This window comes from Scyliorhinus canicula, chromosome 2 (genome assembly GCF_902713615.1).
Source record: "Scyliorhinus canicula chromosome 2, sScyCan1.1, whole genome shotgun sequence".
NCBI classification, from domain to species: Eukaryota; Metazoa; Chordata; class Chondrichthyes; order Carcharhiniformes; family Scyliorhinidae; genus Scyliorhinus; species Scyliorhinus canicula.
This window is the reverse complement of record NC_052147.1, coordinates 221,942,296-221,961,431: the sequence shown is the minus strand read 5'-3', so window position 1 is coordinate 221,961,431 and position 19,136 is coordinate 221,942,296. Positions and strand designations below refer to the sequence as shown.

Sequence of the window (19,136 nt, the reverse complement as noted above, 5' to 3'; positions counted from 1 at the left end):
CCCCCTTCCTCCTCATCCCCCCCTTCCTCCTTCCTCTCCCCCCTTCCTCCTCCTCCCCCTTCCTCCTCCTCCCCCCTCCTCCCCCCGTTCCTCTCCCCCCCTTCCCCCCCTTCCTCCTCCTCCCCCCTCCTCCCCCCCCCCTTCTTCCTCCTCCCTCCCCCCCCTTCCTCCTCCTCCTCCCTCCCCCCCTTCCTTCCTCCTCCTCTCCCCACGCCGGTACCCGTCCTCTCTCTCAACGCGCCACTTCTGCAGCGCATTAAAATGACATGTATCGCGTCGGTCCGATGCTGGCCCCTCCGGGAACGGAGATTAGCGGCCTAAAAGAAGGCCCCGACGCCGGAGTCATCTGCACCACTTTTGCTCGCCGGAAATCGGTGTCACGACGGTCCACGGAGAATTTCGCCCCTGGGCTCGATTCTCCGAGCCCGCGCCAGGCTGGAGAAGCGGCGCAACTGCGCCACGACGCCTCGACGCCGCGCGTGATTCTCTGAGATGCCATTTCCGCCGGCGCGTTTGACGCGATGTCGGCCGCGGGCCGCTTGAATTGGTGGGGCCGCCGATTCTCCGGCCCGTATGGGCTGAGCGGCTGCGTGGAAAAAGCAGAGTCCCGCCGGCGCCGTTCACCCCTGGTCGCTGCGGGCGGGTACTCTGCGCGAAAGGTCGGGGGGGGGGGGGCGGCCTGTGGGGCGGGGCAAAGCGCTCCTTCACCGGCGGGGGGGGGCCTCCGATGGGGTCTGGCCCGCGATAGGGACCCACCAATCGGCGGGCCGCACCGGGAAGAGAGGCTGGAGCAGCGTGAACCGCTCGAGCACCATACTGGCCCACTGTGGGGGACAGAATCGGTCGTCCCCGTGCTCGTTTCGCACCATCGTGGAACGCGACGGCGTTCACGTCGCGTGAACACTTAGTCTCCATTTTGGAGAATCGCCCCCCCAGATCTCTCTTCTTCGCATTGGGAAACCATGTCAGCGTTTAAAAATGCATTACTAATGGTGCAATCGCAACAGAAGCAACCTGGGAGATAAGGAAATAGAATGGACATATGAGATTAAGGACTACTGTTCATGTGGTGGTAAAACACCGGCATGAATTTGTTGGATTGAATAGCGTTTTTTCATGTGCAATTTCTATATAACTCCCCTTGCCTGAATGAGTGTAGCTCCCGTAACACTCAAGGATCTTCACGATATCCAGGGCAAAACGTTCCACTTGATTGGCATCCCATCCAGAAAGATACACTCCCTCTACCACTGACGCACAGCAGCAGCAATGTGTGCCATCTACAAGAATGGACTGGAGTAACTCACAAAAGCGCCTTCGGCAGTACCTTTCAAACCCACGACGACTACCATCTCGAGAAGGACAAGGGCAGCAGATACATGGGAACACCACCACCTGGAAGTTCCCCTTCAAGTCACTCATTGTCCTGACTTGGAAATATATCGCTGTACCTTCACTGTCACTGGGTCAAAGTCCTCGAACCACCTTCCACCAGTACTGTAGGTGTACCAGCACCACATGGGCTGCAATGGTTCAGGAAGGCATCTCACCACCAACCTCTCGAGGGCAACTGGGGATGGGCAATAAATACTGGCCTAGCCAGCCACACCCACATCCCTTGAATGAATAAAGAAGATTAATCAGCATTAAATAATGACACTACAGCAGGAGCTTTTAAAATGTTTAACTTTTGTATTGAGATATGATAAAGAATTGATTTGTAACACTAGGTGGCATTCATACAGTGGTAAATGGATTTCCCGCATATGGTATAGTGGTGTGACATCTATCTTTCTCCTATTTTAGCTTTTTCTCTGCTGCTACCTACTGCTTTAATTCAGACTGCAGCCATGAATGTTGATTGGCAATTGGTCAACATATTATCTAACTGTAGGATCATGCCAGTTCTCTTAAATCCTCTTGTCCTACGATGTTTTGCTAGTTTACCCTGAATTTGGGAGCATGAATTTAAATGTAACTGGTGCCAGTTGTACTTGTCTGGACAACAGCGAAAGGGAGGTGGGTGATGATGGTTCCAGAAGGCAAAAGCTTCCCAACCCTTTGGGAAGACTTTAGCTTCTCTCTCCCCTGACATTTGCAGCCTCTCCACCCTGTCAGTCTGCCCGGATATCATGGCTGCCCCACCTCCATCCGTCCAATCTGTGAGTCCTAAGGGGCCCAGGCTGGGGATGGCAAGGCGTCGTGGCGCAGTTGCGGCGCTTCTCCAGCCTGGCGCGGGGCTCGGAGAATCGCGCCCAGGTGTCTGTGCCAAATTTGATCTTTTGCATATGTCCCTTTAAAAACAAACCTGAAATCACTGGAAAAAGTGTGTCTCTACCGAGTTTATCTCATTCCTTAAGAAATTTAAGCACCCTTCAAATCACCCATAATCTTTTCTGATCCAGTGATTTTGGCTCTAAATTTTCATAATTCATCTCTGCTACTACTGGAATTCTCATCTGGCAACCAGTCAGTAAAGTAAAGTTATTATTGGGATCCTGCTGTTGGATTCGGCAGGACCTCTGTATCCCCAGCCTCGATGGGTTTGCGCCTTGCCATCCTGCTCGCTTTACACCTTCCTGCCTCCTCCGAAATATCAGAACCAATCTGTCAGATTGAAACTTCCAACTTTAGGATATGCTGTAGCTGTTCCTCCAATGTGCAGAAACATTAACTGAATTGACATGTTTGGCCTGAGCTCTTAAATATACCTGAATTAAATATTTCTACATATTTCAATGTGCTTTTTTTGATAGGGCGGCCAAATGTTCCGAAGATCCTGTGGATTGGTCTGAACCAACTGAACGTGGCTGGTGGCTGGCAATGGTCGGATGGGACACCTCTGGCATTTGTTAATTGGAAAGATGGTAAATCAATATTTTTCAGTTACAAACTGTATTATCTTATTTTCAAACTTGGATATGTGGTTATAACAGAAAGCTAAATTATACAAGATTTCAATACAATCGCCGTAATTCACAGCTAAATTATATGTTTGGATTTTTCTCCGTTTAGACATAAAAATGGTTTTGGTAATGACACATGAAGTCAACCTAAGCATTACAGGAAGGGTCTTTTCTCGTTTTGTTTCTTATTGTTATTCTCCTTTCCTTTATCTGCTCCGTGTTCCATCCCTCCCATTATTCAGGTCATTCTGTTTCTGTCCCTTCTTCTGTTTATTGGTTTCTTTGCTTGTGCTTTTCTCAATGACTGGTTTTGTGATTTCTTACTCCACCTCTCACAATCCACTGAACTGTTTTTTTGATTATTGTTTTTTTCTTCCCATCATTTTAGTTCTTTTCCATAATGTCTCCCATACTGTCTGCCTCATTCAGGATATGAGGAAGATGCCAGTGTAATGCACATTTTTAATTTACGTCAAGCCCCTCTGAAATTAAAACAGCTAAATAGTTATTCACACATAATGGTGAGACTTCTCAGCTGAAACTTTACAACTTATTATGTTTAGCGTGCAGGGGCTCCAGCTTGGCAGCCCTGGTCAGGGCTCCTCTACCGCTGCCGCCGGCCAGGTACTCCACCAGCCCGGTAGTGGTGGCGACCCTGCGGATATGGGGCCAGTGGAGGAGGCATGTAGGGGAGACAGGGGCGTCGGTTTGGGCGCCAATCTGCGACAACCATCGGTTTGCCCCAGGAGTATGGATGGGGGCTTTCGAGCATGGCGGCGGGCGGGGGTGGGAAGGGTGGGCGGTATGTTTCTGGAAGGGAGCTTTGCGAGTTTGAGGAGCTTGGAGGAGAAATTTGGGCTGGTAAGGGGAAATGATTTTAGGTACCTACAGTTGCGGGACTTTGTTCGTAGACAGGTCCCATCTTTCCCACGCCTCCCGCCAATGGGGATCCAAGACAGAATAGTCTCTAGGGGGGAAGAAGGGGAGGGTAGAGTCTCTTGATATTTATAAGGTGCTCATGAGGGAGGAAGGGTCCCAGATGGAGGAACTGAAACTTAAATGGGAGGAGGAGCTAGGCGGGGAAATGGAGGACGGGCTGTGGGCAGAGGCCCTGAGTAGGGTAAATTCGACCGCGACATGTGCCAGGCTCGGGCTGATTCAATTTAAGGTCGTTCACCGGGCCCACATGACGGTGGCTCGGATGAGCAAATTCTTTGGGATAGAGGACAAATGCGCTAGGTGCGTGGGAGGACCAGCGAACCACGTTCACATGTTTTGGGCATGCCCTAAGCTTAGGGGGTACTGGGAGGGATTTGCAGGCGTCATGTCCCGGGTGCTAAAAACAAGGGTGGCGATGGGTCCAGGGGTGGCAATTTTTGGGGTTTCGGAAGACCCCGGAGTCCAGGGGGAGAAAGAGGCCGATGTTTTGGCCTTTGCTTCCCTGATAGCCCGGCAACTAATACGATTGGCGTGGAGGGACTCAAAGCCCCCGAAGACTGAGTTGTGGCTTGCGGACATGCCGAGTTTCCTGGGTATGGAAAAAATTAAGTTCGCCTTGAGGGGAACTGTACAGGGGTTCGCCCGGAGGTGGCAACCATTTATTGACTTCTTTGCGGGAGAGTGAGCGTCAGCAGGGGGGGGGGTTAGAGTAGAGTAGAGTAGGAGGGATAAAATGGCGGGTAGTACCAGTGGGAGAGGAGCGGGCTTGTGCAGTATGTTACGATTGAAGTATTGAATGTACGTGGATGTTTGCACATTTTTGCCTTTTTTGCTTTCTTTCTGTTTATGTCTGTAACTGTTTACAAAGCCAAAAACTACCTCAATAAAATTGTTTATTAAAAAAAAACTTATTATGTTTAGGTATATTTGGTTTGTATCATCTTGAGGAATCTAGCTGTGCCATGATGAGCTCTGATTCTGATGGTCACTGGCAAACTAGCCCTTGTGAAGCTGTCTTACCATATGTATGCAAGAAACTGCTCAATAAGACAAGGACGGAGTCGATTGGTAAGTGCCATTTGGTTTTTTTCTACCCTTGTAAAATCAATTCTTACTGATGCAACTTTTACTCTTCATGAATTGTTTCTTCTGTGGTCAGAACAATTGACAATCTTAATTGGCACTATCACTGTCAAAGTGAAGCTTAGGACATGGGGTAGAATTCTTTAGACATTGAATAACACCTTTCACTCGCTGCCTCAAGATGTCCCCAAGTATTTTGCAGCCAGTGAGGCACTTTTGAAGTGTAGTCACAATCATAAACTGCTATAATGTATACCAAAATGCAAGCAACTAAATGGCCCCACCTGCCATTTGTTCAGTACAAATTAAACTGTTCTCCTCCTCCGTACAATGTGGCAAATTATTTATTCTTGTATCCAATTTAGTAACAGTAAGAAGTCTTACAACACCAGGTTAAAGTCCAACAGGTTTGTTTCGAATCACTAGCTTTCGGAGCACTGCTCCTTCCTCATTCACCTAAGGAACATGTCTGAATGTAATGCGGTATTCTTGCCTATGTGCTAGGGTAGTATACTAGAAACAAAAAAATAGAGCATACAAGAAATTGAATCATTCTTTGCATACATTTACGAATTTTCCACTATTTTTGTGCAAAACAACCCGAATCGAGGGCTAAAACCTCAAAGCTTCTCTTGGAGGAGGCTGGCAAACAGCCCAACAAATGCATATTTATTGGGCTGGAAATCTGTGTTGCTTTGTTTTCACCACTTGGGCTTTTTTCAAATCCTTTTTTCAAATACGCAGAGCTATTGCTCTCAGATCCTGTATTGCTTTACACTCCAGATGCTCGTACAATCCTGTTTTAACATGAGCGTTCCCAGATTTTATCGAGGGTTTAGTTTTGTTTTTGCACCTTCAGAGCTTTCAAACAATATCCAAATGTGTCATTAATTTTGTTTTTGTAAATTTACTGTATCCAATTCTTTTTTTCCAATTAGGGGACAATTTAGCGTGGCCAATCCACCTAACCTGCACCTCTTTGGGTTGTGTGGGTGAAACCCACGCAGTCACGGGGAGAATGTGCAAACTCCACACGGACAGTGACCCGAGGCTGGGATTGAACCCGTGTCCTCCGCGCCGTAGTCAGCAGTGCTAACTACTGCGCCACCCCAATACGTCAATAATGAAATGTTTTATTTTCTTGTCAGTGTTTTTTTCCAATTGACTGCCACAATTTCCTGGAAAAATTTCTAATCTTGTTAGCGAGCGGGAATTGTCATGAGCTTCCTGCCACTTGGCCTGGTGAGGTCAGCAACAAAATTCAGCGTTAATTGATCCACCTAACGAGGCCCTCACGGGTTTCTCTCCAGCCCCCCGCTAACAAGGTCAAGCAGCACTTAAGCTGCACTTGCTCAGTCAACCCCAGCCAGCTTGCAGCAATGGCGCTGTGGCGACCAGCCCCAAGATCTGGGGACGGTGACCTGGGGAGGCTCCTGGATGCGGTGGAGGTCAGGACAGATGTCCTATTCCCCCGAGGGTCCCAGAGGGTGATGAGTTATCTGAGGCTATGGAAGCCTGGCCAACCCAAGTTAAATTGGTGGCACCCAAGCTTATTTACATGAACAGTCTGCCTCCTGGGAGCTGACTGGTTGCTTCAAGTAATCTAGTAATCTTCCTCATCCCTCTCCAACCCCCACACACCAGCTAAGATTTTCCAGGCCCCCAGTGGTGGGATTTTCCATGGCAGAGGTGACTTGCCATTGGCTACCAGCGGGACCTTGTGGTTCCACCAAAGCCAATGACAATTTGCATGCCTCGCCCATCCCTCCACTGGGGAGCTCCCAGCAGGTGTCGACTTTGGCAGGGTCAGGAGATCCCACCAGCGGGATGGGCTGGCAAATCCCAGCCACATTGTTTAAGCTGTGAAAGTGATGTAAGTTTGAAGCTACTCGAAACTGAAAACATCAATGATCTTGTCACAAATCCAGAATTCTAATGTTGAATGACTTGATCATTGTACCTATGGGCGTACAAATTATTTTAATTTATCATTCATCCTGACATAAATAGACATGCTAAAACATCACTTCATGGATCAGAGGGCAGTAAATGATCTCTGTGATGTTTTCCAACCATCCAGTTAATTGTGCACAGTTGATGATGCCAAGGTGAATTGTTTTCAATCTTTGGAAATGCTTCACTTTGACTTGGCACTTCTCCAAATGCTCTAGTGTTGGTAATCTGCCATGTGACACATCTCAAGTTGCAAAATCAGGTCAGGTGCTCCTGCGATGCATCAACCAACTGCATCACTGGCCCACTTCCTCATTTGGTAATATTGATTCTTAAGAGATTCTTTGGGAGAAATTTTTGTTTAAGGGTTATGTCAAGCCATACACCACCAGTTACAGAATTACTTAAGAACAAAATAGAACGACATGGAGGTTTTTAAACAATATATTACGTCAACAGCATTTGCTGCCTGTTTGTAATTACCCTTGAACTGAGTAGGTTGCTGGGCCATACTAGAGGGCAGTTAAGAGTCAACCACATTGCTCTAGAGTCACATGTAGGTCAGACCAAGTAAGGGAGGCAGATTTCCTTACATTTGTAATCTAGATGGGTTTTTACAACATTAATGATGGTTGGCCTGGTCGTCATTAGTAATGACTAGCTTTATAATAATAGTTATTAATTGAATTTAAATTCCATCAGCTACCATGGTGGGATCTGAACCCATTTACCCAGAGCAGTCGCCTGGGCTTCTGGATTACTCATCCAGCGGCAAGACCACCAGGTCACCATCTCCTCCGGTAAAACTTTACAGGCCTTAACTTCCCATCAAGTGACAATTGAGTTGGATTGCCACTCTGCTCAAAGGTTCATGGTTTAAAATCCAGCTGATCTATTGTGCCCGAACTTCCGACTCAAGCCAGGCGAGATCAGGTCAGTGCAGTGCGTCCCTGGGGTCTATTGTCGAAGGGCTGTAGATTCGCAGGTAAAGAAGCCACACTGCCTGTTTTACATCCCCAGCTGCTGTGTGATCCAGGTATATTTAAAGATCTTTGACAAATGTAATGTATAAGATAAGTGAGTTGGGTTGTGGGGAGAGATGGGTCGGGTCAGGCCTTTGTGGGATTGGTGGGCAGAGGTCAGATTGGACCTTGAGGGGTCATGCCTAGTGGGAGTTGGGTGCTTCCATGTTGAGTTTTGTTAGGGTTCGGGGGTGGGGAGGTGGTGTCATTCTTCACTGAAGAAGAATCCTCCGCCGCGCTACTAGGGACGCAAAGGCCAGAACACCGGCCTCTTTCGCCTCCTGCAATCCCGGTTCCACTGCAACCCCAAATATTGCGAGTCCCCAGCCTGGATTGACCCTGGATCCTACCACCATCGATACTGTCCTTGCTACACTTTTCCAAATTTCCCCCAGCGCTGGGCATACCCAGAATATGTGGACATGGTTTGCTGGGCCCCATAGCACCTAATACACCTGTCCTCGCTCCCAAAAAACCGGCTCATCCTTGTCCCGGTCATATGAGCCCTATGCAACATCTTAAACTGTATGAGGCTAAGCCTCGCACAAGAAGAGGAGGAGTTCACCCTTTCCAGGGCATCCGCCCATGTCCCCTCCTCAATCTCCTCACCCTGCTCCTCCTCCCATTTATCTTTCAGCTCCTCCACCGAGGCCTCGTCTACCTCCTGCATCACCTGGTACACTTCCGAGATCCTCACCTCTCCAACTCACACCCCCGAGAGCACCCTGTCCTGAATCCCACGCGGCAGCAGCAGAGGGAACCCCGCCACCTGCCGCCTGACAAACGCCCTTACTTGCATGTACCTAAAGGTGTTCCCCGGGGGGAGCCTGAACTTCCCTTCCAGCTCACCCAGGCTCGCGAACTTCCCATCTATGAACAGGTCCCCCAGCCTCCTGACACCTGCCCTGTGCCAACTCAAGAACCTGCCATCAATTCTCCCCGGAACAAACCGGTGGTTCCCCCATATCGGGTACCCCATCGAGGCCCCCACCTCCCCCCTGTGCCGCCTCCATTGCCCCCATATCTTGAGGGTAGCCGCCACCACCGGGCTCGTGGTATACCTCGTTGGAGGGAGTGGCAGCGGCGCCGTTACCAGCGCTTCCAGGCTCGTGCCCACACAGGATGCCATCTCCATCCTCTTCCATGCTGCCCCCTCCCCGTCCATTACCCACTTACGCACCATCGCTGCGTTGGCAGCCAATACTACCCACAGAGGTTGGGCAACGCCAGCCCCCCCTATCCCTGCCGCGCTCCAGAAACACCCTTCTCACCCTCGGGGTCCCGTGCACCCACACAAATCCCGTAATGCTCCTGTTAACCCGCCTGAAAAAGGCCTTCGGGATAAGGATGGGAAGGCACTGGAACAGGAACACAAACCTCGGGAGTACCGTCATCTTGACTGACTGTACCCTACCCGCCAGAGACAGCGGCCAAACCCTGGTTTAAAGCACCAAATTAGTATGCAAAAGACCTGCATCCGAAGATAGAGACCCAAGGATCACAAAAAATTGGTCCTCAGGCCTCCGCTAAATATTCGTGGAGAGCTGCCTCAGTAAATCCCATGGGAAGGAAAGGACTATAGGGGAGGGGCTGATCACAGCTGCAGAGGCTGTTGAAATGATTCCAACTCCTACTGGCGCTAAAGATTTATATTAGTTCACTCCTTTCCAGTTGTAACCACTGGAAAACTGTTATGCAGATTCTAAAACACATCCAGGGCCCACTCCAAACACAGTGGCCCAATTCCTAAGATTCCTTAAACAGATACTGAGGCAGTCTTCAATGGAGGTGATGAAGGTTTCACCTGCTGGTTGTAAGGCTGGCGAGAGCTTCACATCACCTCTTTTCGGGAAGACCCACAAAATGAATTGCCAATCAGACTGGACAGGTGTGGGCCTTCAAGAACCCAAGGGGAAGAGGTGCCAAACAGAAGCTGACATCTCTATTCAACAGCAACACCACTGTGGAGTAAGTAGCCCGTGCTGGTGTCATGCCCACCCAAGGTCTGTATCCCAGACCACAGGTGAGAGATGGTAGGATTATGGGGTTGGGGTCATTCTCTTCTTCCCAACACCCCCCTCCCCCAAGCAATTCCAATGCATGGATTAGCTTGATGCGCTCTCTGCATGGCAACACTCTCCACGTCCACTTCATTGCCCAAGTAAGGGCCTCAAGTGGTGGCAGGCCTTACCATCATACGACTTAATTGGGATGGAGGCAGGAAAGTGGTGGGATTCCCACCTGCCACTCCCCCATCGTGGTTAAAAGTCCCACCACCACCATCAAACACATCATTTAAAAAAAAAAAATTTAGAGTACCCAATTCATTTTTTTCCATTTAAGGGACAATTTAGCATGGCCAATCTACCTAACCTGCACATCTTTGGGTTGTGGGGCGAAACCAACGCAAGCACGGGGAGAATGTGCAAATTCCACACGGCCAGTGACCCAGAGCCGGGATTGAACCTGGGACCTCAGCGGCGTGAACCACCAAACACATCATAGCAGAAGGTATTAAATACTGCCATAGGTCCCTAATTACCATATTCAAGAAGGCAAACTCACAAGGTGGCCATCCAGGATAGTTAGAAAATGGCCTGAACCATTTTCAGGTTGGGTGTTTTCAAGACATTCTATCCCAGAATTTATACCTGCAGCAAGAGTGCCGTGCAAAACAATTTTTACCCTAAGGTTTACAAATGCCAAACACTAATTTTCTTCGGAATGTAATATAAAGGAAGGAAATTGCAAAAAAAAATAGAAGTTGTATGAAATTTACAAATTTATTATGGCTGCTTTATTATCAGATCCTTGGAAGTACATCAATACAGAATGTGAAGCTGGCTGGCTTGCATTCAATGGCTTCTGCTTTTATATGAACACAAAAGAGTTGAAATGGGATGATGCAAACAATTCCTGTAAATCCAATGAAAGTCAGCTCATCAGCATACATTCATTAGCAGATGTGGAGCTAATTGTCGACAAACTTCATGAAGGTAAGCGTCAGTGTAAACCCTAATCTTTTTCCGAGTAACAAAAATAGTCCAAGAATCCTGGTATGCTAAACAAACATGTATCACGCTGGGAAACTATCAAAAGCTGACCCCAAAACAATTTACCATATTTACAAGCCAGGATTTGTGAAAACAATTACTGAGATAGTAATTGCAGCCCAAATTTTGATTAGAAAATTATTATGTGTCTACAGGTTCGCTCCTTCCCCCCTTTCTAAATACTCTCCTCACAACGCACCCCCTTTCTCTTTTAAAAAAAAAATAAATTTAGAGTACCCAATTATTTTTTTTTCCAATTAAGGGGCAATTTAGCGTGGCCAATCCACCAAGCCTGCACATCTTTGTGTTATGGGGGTGAAACCCATGCAGACATGGGGAGAATGTGCAAACTCCACACGGACAGTGACCTAGGGCCGGGATTCAAACCCGGGTCCTCAGCGCCGCAGTCCCAGTGCTATCCACTGCGCCCCATGTTGTATGCACCCCCTTTCTGACCAGAGAACTCAAATGAGGAAGGTCCCAATGCATGCAGGGGTTGAAAGTTGGGAACTTGGGTATGGATTCAAAAGGGAGAGAAACAATGCTGGAAATGAAAGGCAGAAAATTAGTAAGTGAGCGTAGAAGGTGATAAAACATAGGATAGAAAATAGACAACAAAGGAATTATTGATTGATCAGTGGGATATAAATCAATGCAAGCAGCCCAGTGAATAAAGCAGATGATGCCAAACAGTGGGAGGGATGAAATGCTGGAAGGGTCAATGAATGAAGTCATATGGATTGAATTGAGGATTAGAAAAAGGTGTCATCAGATTGCTAGGTGTGTACTGTTGACCCTGTTACAATCCTCTGACCCCAAACTGTGTTACAGTATTTACAGGTTAAAATCTGTGTAACCTCATCTGCAAATATCAAAATTAAATTAGGCTCTTTGATCCCAGGATTAATTTGGTGAGTTTCTATATAATCTTAATCGCTATTGATTTTCCTTCGCTATTGTTACTTGAATTGTTTTCCAGTTCACATGTATGATGTCTGGACTGGATTAAGAAGCAATCAGTTTCCAGCTTGGTTTGAGTGGTCAGATGGATCTTCCGTGACCTTCACTTACTGGGACCAGGCTCAACCTAATATCCCCGATAACACGACAGAACACTGTGTATCATACGCAGGCAAGGCAAGTTCATGACTGATTCATTATTTCTGCATTCTCTTTTCTCGGAGTGTGTTTCTTTAATTCATCAATAGACCATTAAACATTTAAAAAAAAACTATGATTGAAAATCAGACGATGCCAACTATCTTACTATTGGCTTCACGAGGCCTGGGAGATTTTGACTCCTGCGGTGGTCTCTGCATGTCCATGGATAGTTTCTTACCTGCGCCATCAAAAACAATTTTCCTTCTTCCTTCCTCTTCTGCATTCCAAAGGGTTTGTTCCCTCCATGACAACATAGTTTTGAGGCCATCGGTGACTGGGCATCGAAGGGCTAAGGGTGTGTAATAGATAGTGTAAATGTTATTTAGTTTCAGTTTCTTTTGTATGATTTGGGAGTCTATTATTTCTGCCCCTTTTTTAAAAAAAGGAGGCACTTATACCGTGGCAATCCAATGCCTCTCATAGGTCAATGGCAAAGGAATAGTTCACTCTTTGGTGCATTGGCGTCTGCTTTTAGGGGTTGTGTTTGAAGGCAGTAACATGGTTGGTTGTGTATGGATGCAATGTTCCAGATTCTTTTCCAGCTACAGCTAATCTCTTGTGATTTAGTTTTGTATGGACAATACCAACCAGCTGATAGTCCATTTTTAGGGCTAGGACTTATTAGCATGACAACAGGCTGCAGTTGGAGCTCAAGCATGCTGAGGCATTCCAGCAGCTCTGAACCACTCCAAGATCGAGCAACCTGGATATTCTCCAGGACTCTGAGAAAGACCCCAGTGCCAGAGAAGGGGAAGACTGTGTGAGCGGCAGTCTGGTTTATTGTGCTCAGAGAAGAATTCAAGCTTCTCCTGACCCTACAAAAATAGAGGAACTTGCCTTTAGGATTCTGTTCAGCCAGGCCACCAGCTAACACTGCTCAGAACATGCACAGTGCATGTTCTAACTAGTTCAGTCAAATGTCATAGGGCCCCCATTTAACATTTTAATTGGGCCTAGTGTGTGACTCGAGGGGCCACCCAAGCTGCCTGGGAGAGACCTCTAGAAATATTGCTGCAATGGAGTGATAATGCCAGTTTGGTGGTTTGTTCGTTTGCTTAGCATATTGATATGGCATCATTATCCAATTCTTCTGGGTGGTCAGCCTAGAAATTGAGCCTGTAGAATATAAACAAAAATTACTAAGATGTGGTAAAGAGTTTAAATATTGGTCATGATTGTTACAAATGGCTGATTAAGCTGTTAGGTATTTGACCTTCTTTAGCAAAAACTATGCTTATGCCACTTTTTTTTATAAATGCTTTCAGATATGTCATATTATTAATGCAGCTGTGAGATTTAAGATGGCTAGAAACATTTTAGTCACGATTAAAGCCTAATGAAGGCTTTCTAACGGGCATGAAAAAGAACAGCATCGCAAACAGTTTTTGGTTGAAAACATCCAAGGCACAATTTTCCCAAAAGGGAACAAAGGCCCCTAGACAGTGTGTTTAGTCCCATGTTTCCTGGCACTCGCAGTGCCGAGAAACACATGACTATTCAACGTGATCCACATTGAATAAGGGATCTGAATGGGGAACATGCGAGTCCGCACATAGCCCCGTTTTGTACAGTGGGGAGCTCCGCTCGCCAGAACTCCCTATTGTAGCGACCCAGTTGACACTGCCAAGATGCCAGACAGGCATTACCAGGGTACCACCCAGCCCAAAGGTCGCCAATCACCGTGGAGACTCCCACTAGTGCCATTCCATCTAGCCACAATTTGTGAGGACCAGTACCAAACAGCACTCAACCAAGGTCTCTGAGGTAAAGGCATTGAATCCCAAAGCCTCAGGTACCTTGGGAAGCTGCACATTAGAGTAAAGCTAGCTGTCTCACTCTAATATGCAGATTTGTTAATAAGTGATCCCGACCATTGCATTGAATCTCGCTGGATGTTGCAAGTCGGCTAGCGGGGTCTCCCAGCTTTCAACTGCGCCATGGCAAGCTGCTTTTCCGGCGTAGCATGGTCATTGGATCGTGCCCACAATGCCATAGTAGGTCAGATTATTGATCAGGCATCTAGGTTGGACTTCTTATAAATGCTAATGAGGGCCAAACCAGCTGACTGGCTGATCGTTTTAGGACCATTAACTTCTCTATTTGACCTCATCAAAGTTTTAATAGAAAAATGAAATGCTCAAAACTATGAAAAGCCTTCAAAGGAAAATAATAAAAACATTTTAAGAGCAATCCCTTCAAGCGCCAGACATAATCCATAATACCACAAATCTGTAGTTTCTTAATTCGCACATGCTTATTCTTTCTGAAGATATTGCATCATTTTACTTAATCTAGTTCAAGTTTTTAATGTTAATTACTCATTTATGTTGCTAATGTACTAGTTTTTAAATCTGCCAGTTGAATGTGGCATCATATGAACTTGAAATTTCCTCTACCAGCCATGGCTCATTAGTTTCAAGTCAAACTCCAGAGACTTGAACATAATACGCAGACACCCGAGTGAACCGCACCAGCACCGTGCTGGCGCGAACACTTGGGCCCAATATTGGAGAATCGCCCCCATAAACTTTCCCATGACACTACTTGAAGATGACCACAGAAACTTTCCCTGGTTTCCTGGCCAATGTTAATTTTTCGATAAGGATCACTAACAGCAATCATGAGCACATGACTGTGGGACTTTGCTGTGTTTCCGACACTACGATAGTGACTATGGAATTTTAATTGGCTGTACAATACCTTGTAATGTTCTGAAGTTATAAAAGGCACCGTGTAATGTAAGTTCTTCCTTTACGTAGATTATTGCACTTGGAGAATGTGAACTTATAGATGGTAAAACTTTTAAAATTTCATATTCCACAGTTGGGTCGGTGGAAGTTTGCAGATTGTGACAACAAGCTATCATATGTATGTAAGAAACCAGGAAGGATTAGGAATGAAACAGGTCTACCTGATGTCGGATGCCCTCAGAATGAGGTAATCTTCTTATTTTATGGTAATAAGTGCACTGCGTCGACTTGATTCTTTTGGGTAAACCTTGAAATGTACAGTTTTGTGGCTTTAAATATACACAGGCTAAATTGAAGTAAAGTATCTTTTTTGAAACGTGTCAGCAACTGTCAGTATTATAAAGTTTGCTCATTGTTACTAAGCTCTGATAACAATTAAATTTCATCCAGGCATTATCAATTTAGTCTGTTCACTGAACAATGTTTAGATATTGAAAAGGCCTTACAGATGGTTGCAGTGGAACACTGCCATAAGCATAGTAAGCAGATAAAGGTGGGGGGGAATGACAAAAATAGGAATGTTTTTAGATTCATTTATAATAAATATGGGGGTTTATAGTAAAAGTAATGTTTGCTAATATGCAGCATTTTCCTACATTCTGCATCACAAATATAAAGCAGCAAGATCAAAAAAATTCTCACATCCTTGGCTTGTGAAGGTTGAAAACAACTCTAAATCTTATGTTTTCCCTTTTAAGCCCTGGAAAAGACATGGAAACTACTGCTACAAGCTTGAATCATCAGAAGTAGCCTTTGAATCAAAATGTCATCTTACAATACAGAACAGGTACACAAAATCTTGCAATTTACTTTTTACTTTAAGCGATGATGATAATTATGATCATTCTCACTCAAACACAATGAGTGGGATTTTCCAGCCTTTGCTGCGGGAGAGGCCGTCCGATTCCGCCGATGGAGAGTCCCTGACGCAGGTTCCCCGGTGATGAAGGGTGTGAACTTCTGGTCCCACTGTCAGCCAATGGTGGGCCGCTGCTGCCACCACTGCTGGGAGGGGGAGTGTGGGGGGAAATCCCGCCCAATGTTTGCACATGCAAAAAAGTGTGACTTCTCTAGCAATGGTGTGAATTTGTTTTTCTGTTGTTGAGTATCAAGGAAGGAAATCTGCTGTCCTTACCCAGCCTAGCCCTTATAGCTTGTTGCAAATGTCTGGTTCGTAATTCAAATGAATGGAAAAGCCTGGAGGTGACATATTTTGTTTGCATTCCTGTTTGAGAAATGCATTGTGCATTGTGATCAAAATGGGCTGTCGATCACCGTTTAGTTCATCTGTGCATGTTTACTGACAGAAGCAAGTAGATTAGGTTAGGAGCCTGCAGAAGGCAGTTAGCCGTGTAGCAGTCAGTCAGCATGGAACAAGCAGAGAGAGCATCTGCCAGGATCTGGGAATTAGCTGTGGACCAGCACCTGTACAAAGGCTGTGGAAGCATAGAGGGCTGATGGGAACCAGGAATAGTCCTGATATTTAAATCCCTAAGCAATGAACCAGTTGTAGTTTTGCTTTGATATAGATTGCACCTCAGTAGATTGAGAGGCCAATTGGAGATGATTGTTCATCAGGCCTGCACTTTAAGCAGTGAAAACCTTCATCATTCCTCATCATCTACTGCGTGGAACGCAGGCGGAGCTTAAGCTCAGTTTGGATTTCATGAGGGGAAAAAGCGGGTGGAAGATTTGTCTAGTTTGCAGTCAGAGGAATAAATTTGCAGTGGCCCTCACAGAGCCTGTGGCAGTCAGCAGAACTGGCTTGGAAGTTGAGAGAAGGCAATTGAGCATCCGCTGGCAACCAGCTCAAGGCATCAATGATCCTCCAGTATTAAATAAGAGTTTGAGGGTCGCCTACCCAAAACCGGTGGAAGGATCCCCATAAAATATTAAACCAAAACAGAAAATCCTGGACAAACGCAGCAGGCCTGACAGCATTTGTGGAGATAGAAGGGAGCTTAAATTTTGAGTCTGGATGACTCTTTGTCAAAGCTCGACTCTTTGTTGAGTCATCTGGACTCAAAACATTAGCACCCTTCTCTCTCCACAGAAATTGTCAGGCCTGCTGTGATTGTCCATTATTTTCTCGTTTTGTTTCAGATTCAAGCATCCACAGTCATTTGCTTTCATACCCATAAAATAGTACCTTGGAGAATAGCTGGAACACCATGATGAAATAAAGTGAATTCCAGAGGGCTATGGCATACCTTTGGGTTAGTCCTTAATGAGGCTTTTTTTATTTTTAAAATTAATTTACGGATGTGGGCGTCACTGCTTAGGTCAGCATTTATTGCCCATCCTAGTTGCCCTTCAGAAGGTGGTAGTGAGTTGCCTTCTTGAACCGCTGCAGTCTTTGAGGTTCACCCACTGTGCTGTTAGGGCGGGAGTTCCACGATGTTCTCCCAGCGACAGTGAAGGACCTGCAGTATACTTCCAAGCCAGGGTGGTGAGTGACTTGGAGGGGAATCACCAGGTGGTGAGGTTCCAAGATATCTGCTGCTCTTGTCCTTCTAACAAAGAACAAAGAAAAGTACAGCACAGGAACAAGGCTTTCGGCACTCCAAGCCTGCGCCGACCATGCTGCCCGTCGAAACTAAAAGCTTCTACACTTCCTGGGTCCGTATCCCTTTATTCCCATCCTATTCATGTATTTGTCTAGTGGTTAGCACAACCGCCTCACGGCGCCGAGGTCCCAGGTTCGATCCCGGCTCTGGGTCACTGTCCGTGTGGAGTTTGCACATTCTCCCCGTGTCTGCGTGGGTTTCGCTCCCACAACCCAAAAATGTGCAGAGTAGGTGGATTGGCCACGCTAAATTGCCCCTTAATTGGAAAAAATAATTGGGTAATCTAAATTTATAAAAAAAAAATTAATGTATTTGTCAAGATGCCCCCTAAACGTCACTATTGTCCCTGCTTCCACCACCTCCTCTGGCAGCGGGTTCCTGGCACCCACTACCCTCTGTGTAAAAAACTTCCCTCGTACATCTCCTCTGAACCTTGTCCCTCGCACCTTAAACCTAAGCCCCTGAGTAATTGACCCCTCTACCCTGGGAAAAAATCTCTGACTATCCACTCTGTCTATGCCCCTCATAATTTTGTAGACTTCTATCAGGTCGCCCCTCAACCTCCTTCGTTCCAGTGAGAACAAACCGAGTTTATTCAACTGCTCCTCATAGCTAACCCCCTCCATACCAGGCAACATCCTGGTAAATCTCTTCTACACCCTCTCTAAAGCCTTCACATCCTTCTGGTAGTGTGGCGACCAGAATTGAACACTATACTCCAAGTGTGGCTTAACTAAGGTTCTATACAGCTGCAACATGACTTGCCAATTTTTATACTCAATGCCCCGGCCAATGAAGGCAAGCATGCCATATGCCTTTTTGACTACCTTCTCCACCTATGTTGCCCTTTTCAGTGACCTGTGGACCTGTACACCTAGATCTCTCTGACTGTCAATACTCGAGGGTTCTACCATTCACTGTATATTCCCTATCTGTATTAGACCGTCCAAAATGCAATACCTCACATTTGTCCTGATTAAACACCATCTGCCATCTCTCCACCCAAGTCTCCAAACGATCTAAATCCTGCTGTATTCTCTGCCAGTTCTCATCGCTATCTATTACTCCACTAATCTTTGTGTCGTCTGCAAACATACTAATCAGACCATTCCATTTTCCTACAAATCATTTATATATACTATGAACAGCAAAGGTCCCAGCACTGAACCCAGTGGAACACCACTAGTCACACTTCTGCGAAAGGACAACGGCAGCGAAATCTGTCCGGCACAGAGTTGCTGCTGTTGAGCTGGTGCATAATACCTTATCAGTTACTTTATTTTATTTTTATTATTACTTTTTTTTTTTCTTTTTTGGTATGTTTGTGTGTGCCCTTCTCATTATATATATATATATATATATATTTCAATCTTATTCTGTGTACATAACGGTAAATATACTTTGTTCAAAAACCCAATAAAAAACATTTATAGAAAATAAATGCACCCTTCCATTGCTAATCTCTGCCTTCTATGACCTAGCCAGTTCTGTATCCATCTCGCCAGCTCACTTCTGATCCCATGTGACTTCACCTTTTGTACCAGTCTGACATGAGGGACCTTGTCAAAGGCCTTACTGAAGTCTTTATAGACAACATCCACTGCCCTACCTGCATCAATCATCTTTGTGACCTCCTCGAAAAACTGTATCAAGTTAATAAGACACAACCTCCTTCACAAAACTCTGCTGCCTCTCGCTAATG

At 46.1% G+C, this 19,136-nt stretch overlaps 1 protein-coding gene across 1 annotated transcript in view; it reads left to right on the top strand.

The window, feature by feature from the left end:
• Positions 1 to 19,136, top strand: part of ly75 (lymphocyte antigen 75) — a 187,457-nt gene that overhangs the window by 53,621 nt on the left and 114,700 nt on the right. Inside the window, exons 5-10 of the mRNA XM_038789641.1 lie at positions 2,757 to 2,867; positions 4,767 to 4,913; positions 10,711 to 10,899; positions 11,936 to 12,093; positions 14,941 to 15,054; positions 15,566 to 15,654. Of these exons, the coding sequence (XP_038645569.1) occupies positions 2,757 to 2,867; positions 4,767 to 4,913; positions 10,711 to 10,899; positions 11,936 to 12,093; positions 14,941 to 15,054; positions 15,566 to 15,654 (808 nt within the window). The remainder of the gene's footprint in view (positions 1 to 2,756; positions 2,868 to 4,766; positions 4,914 to 10,710; positions 10,900 to 11,935; positions 12,094 to 14,940; positions 15,055 to 15,565; positions 15,655 to 19,136) is intronic.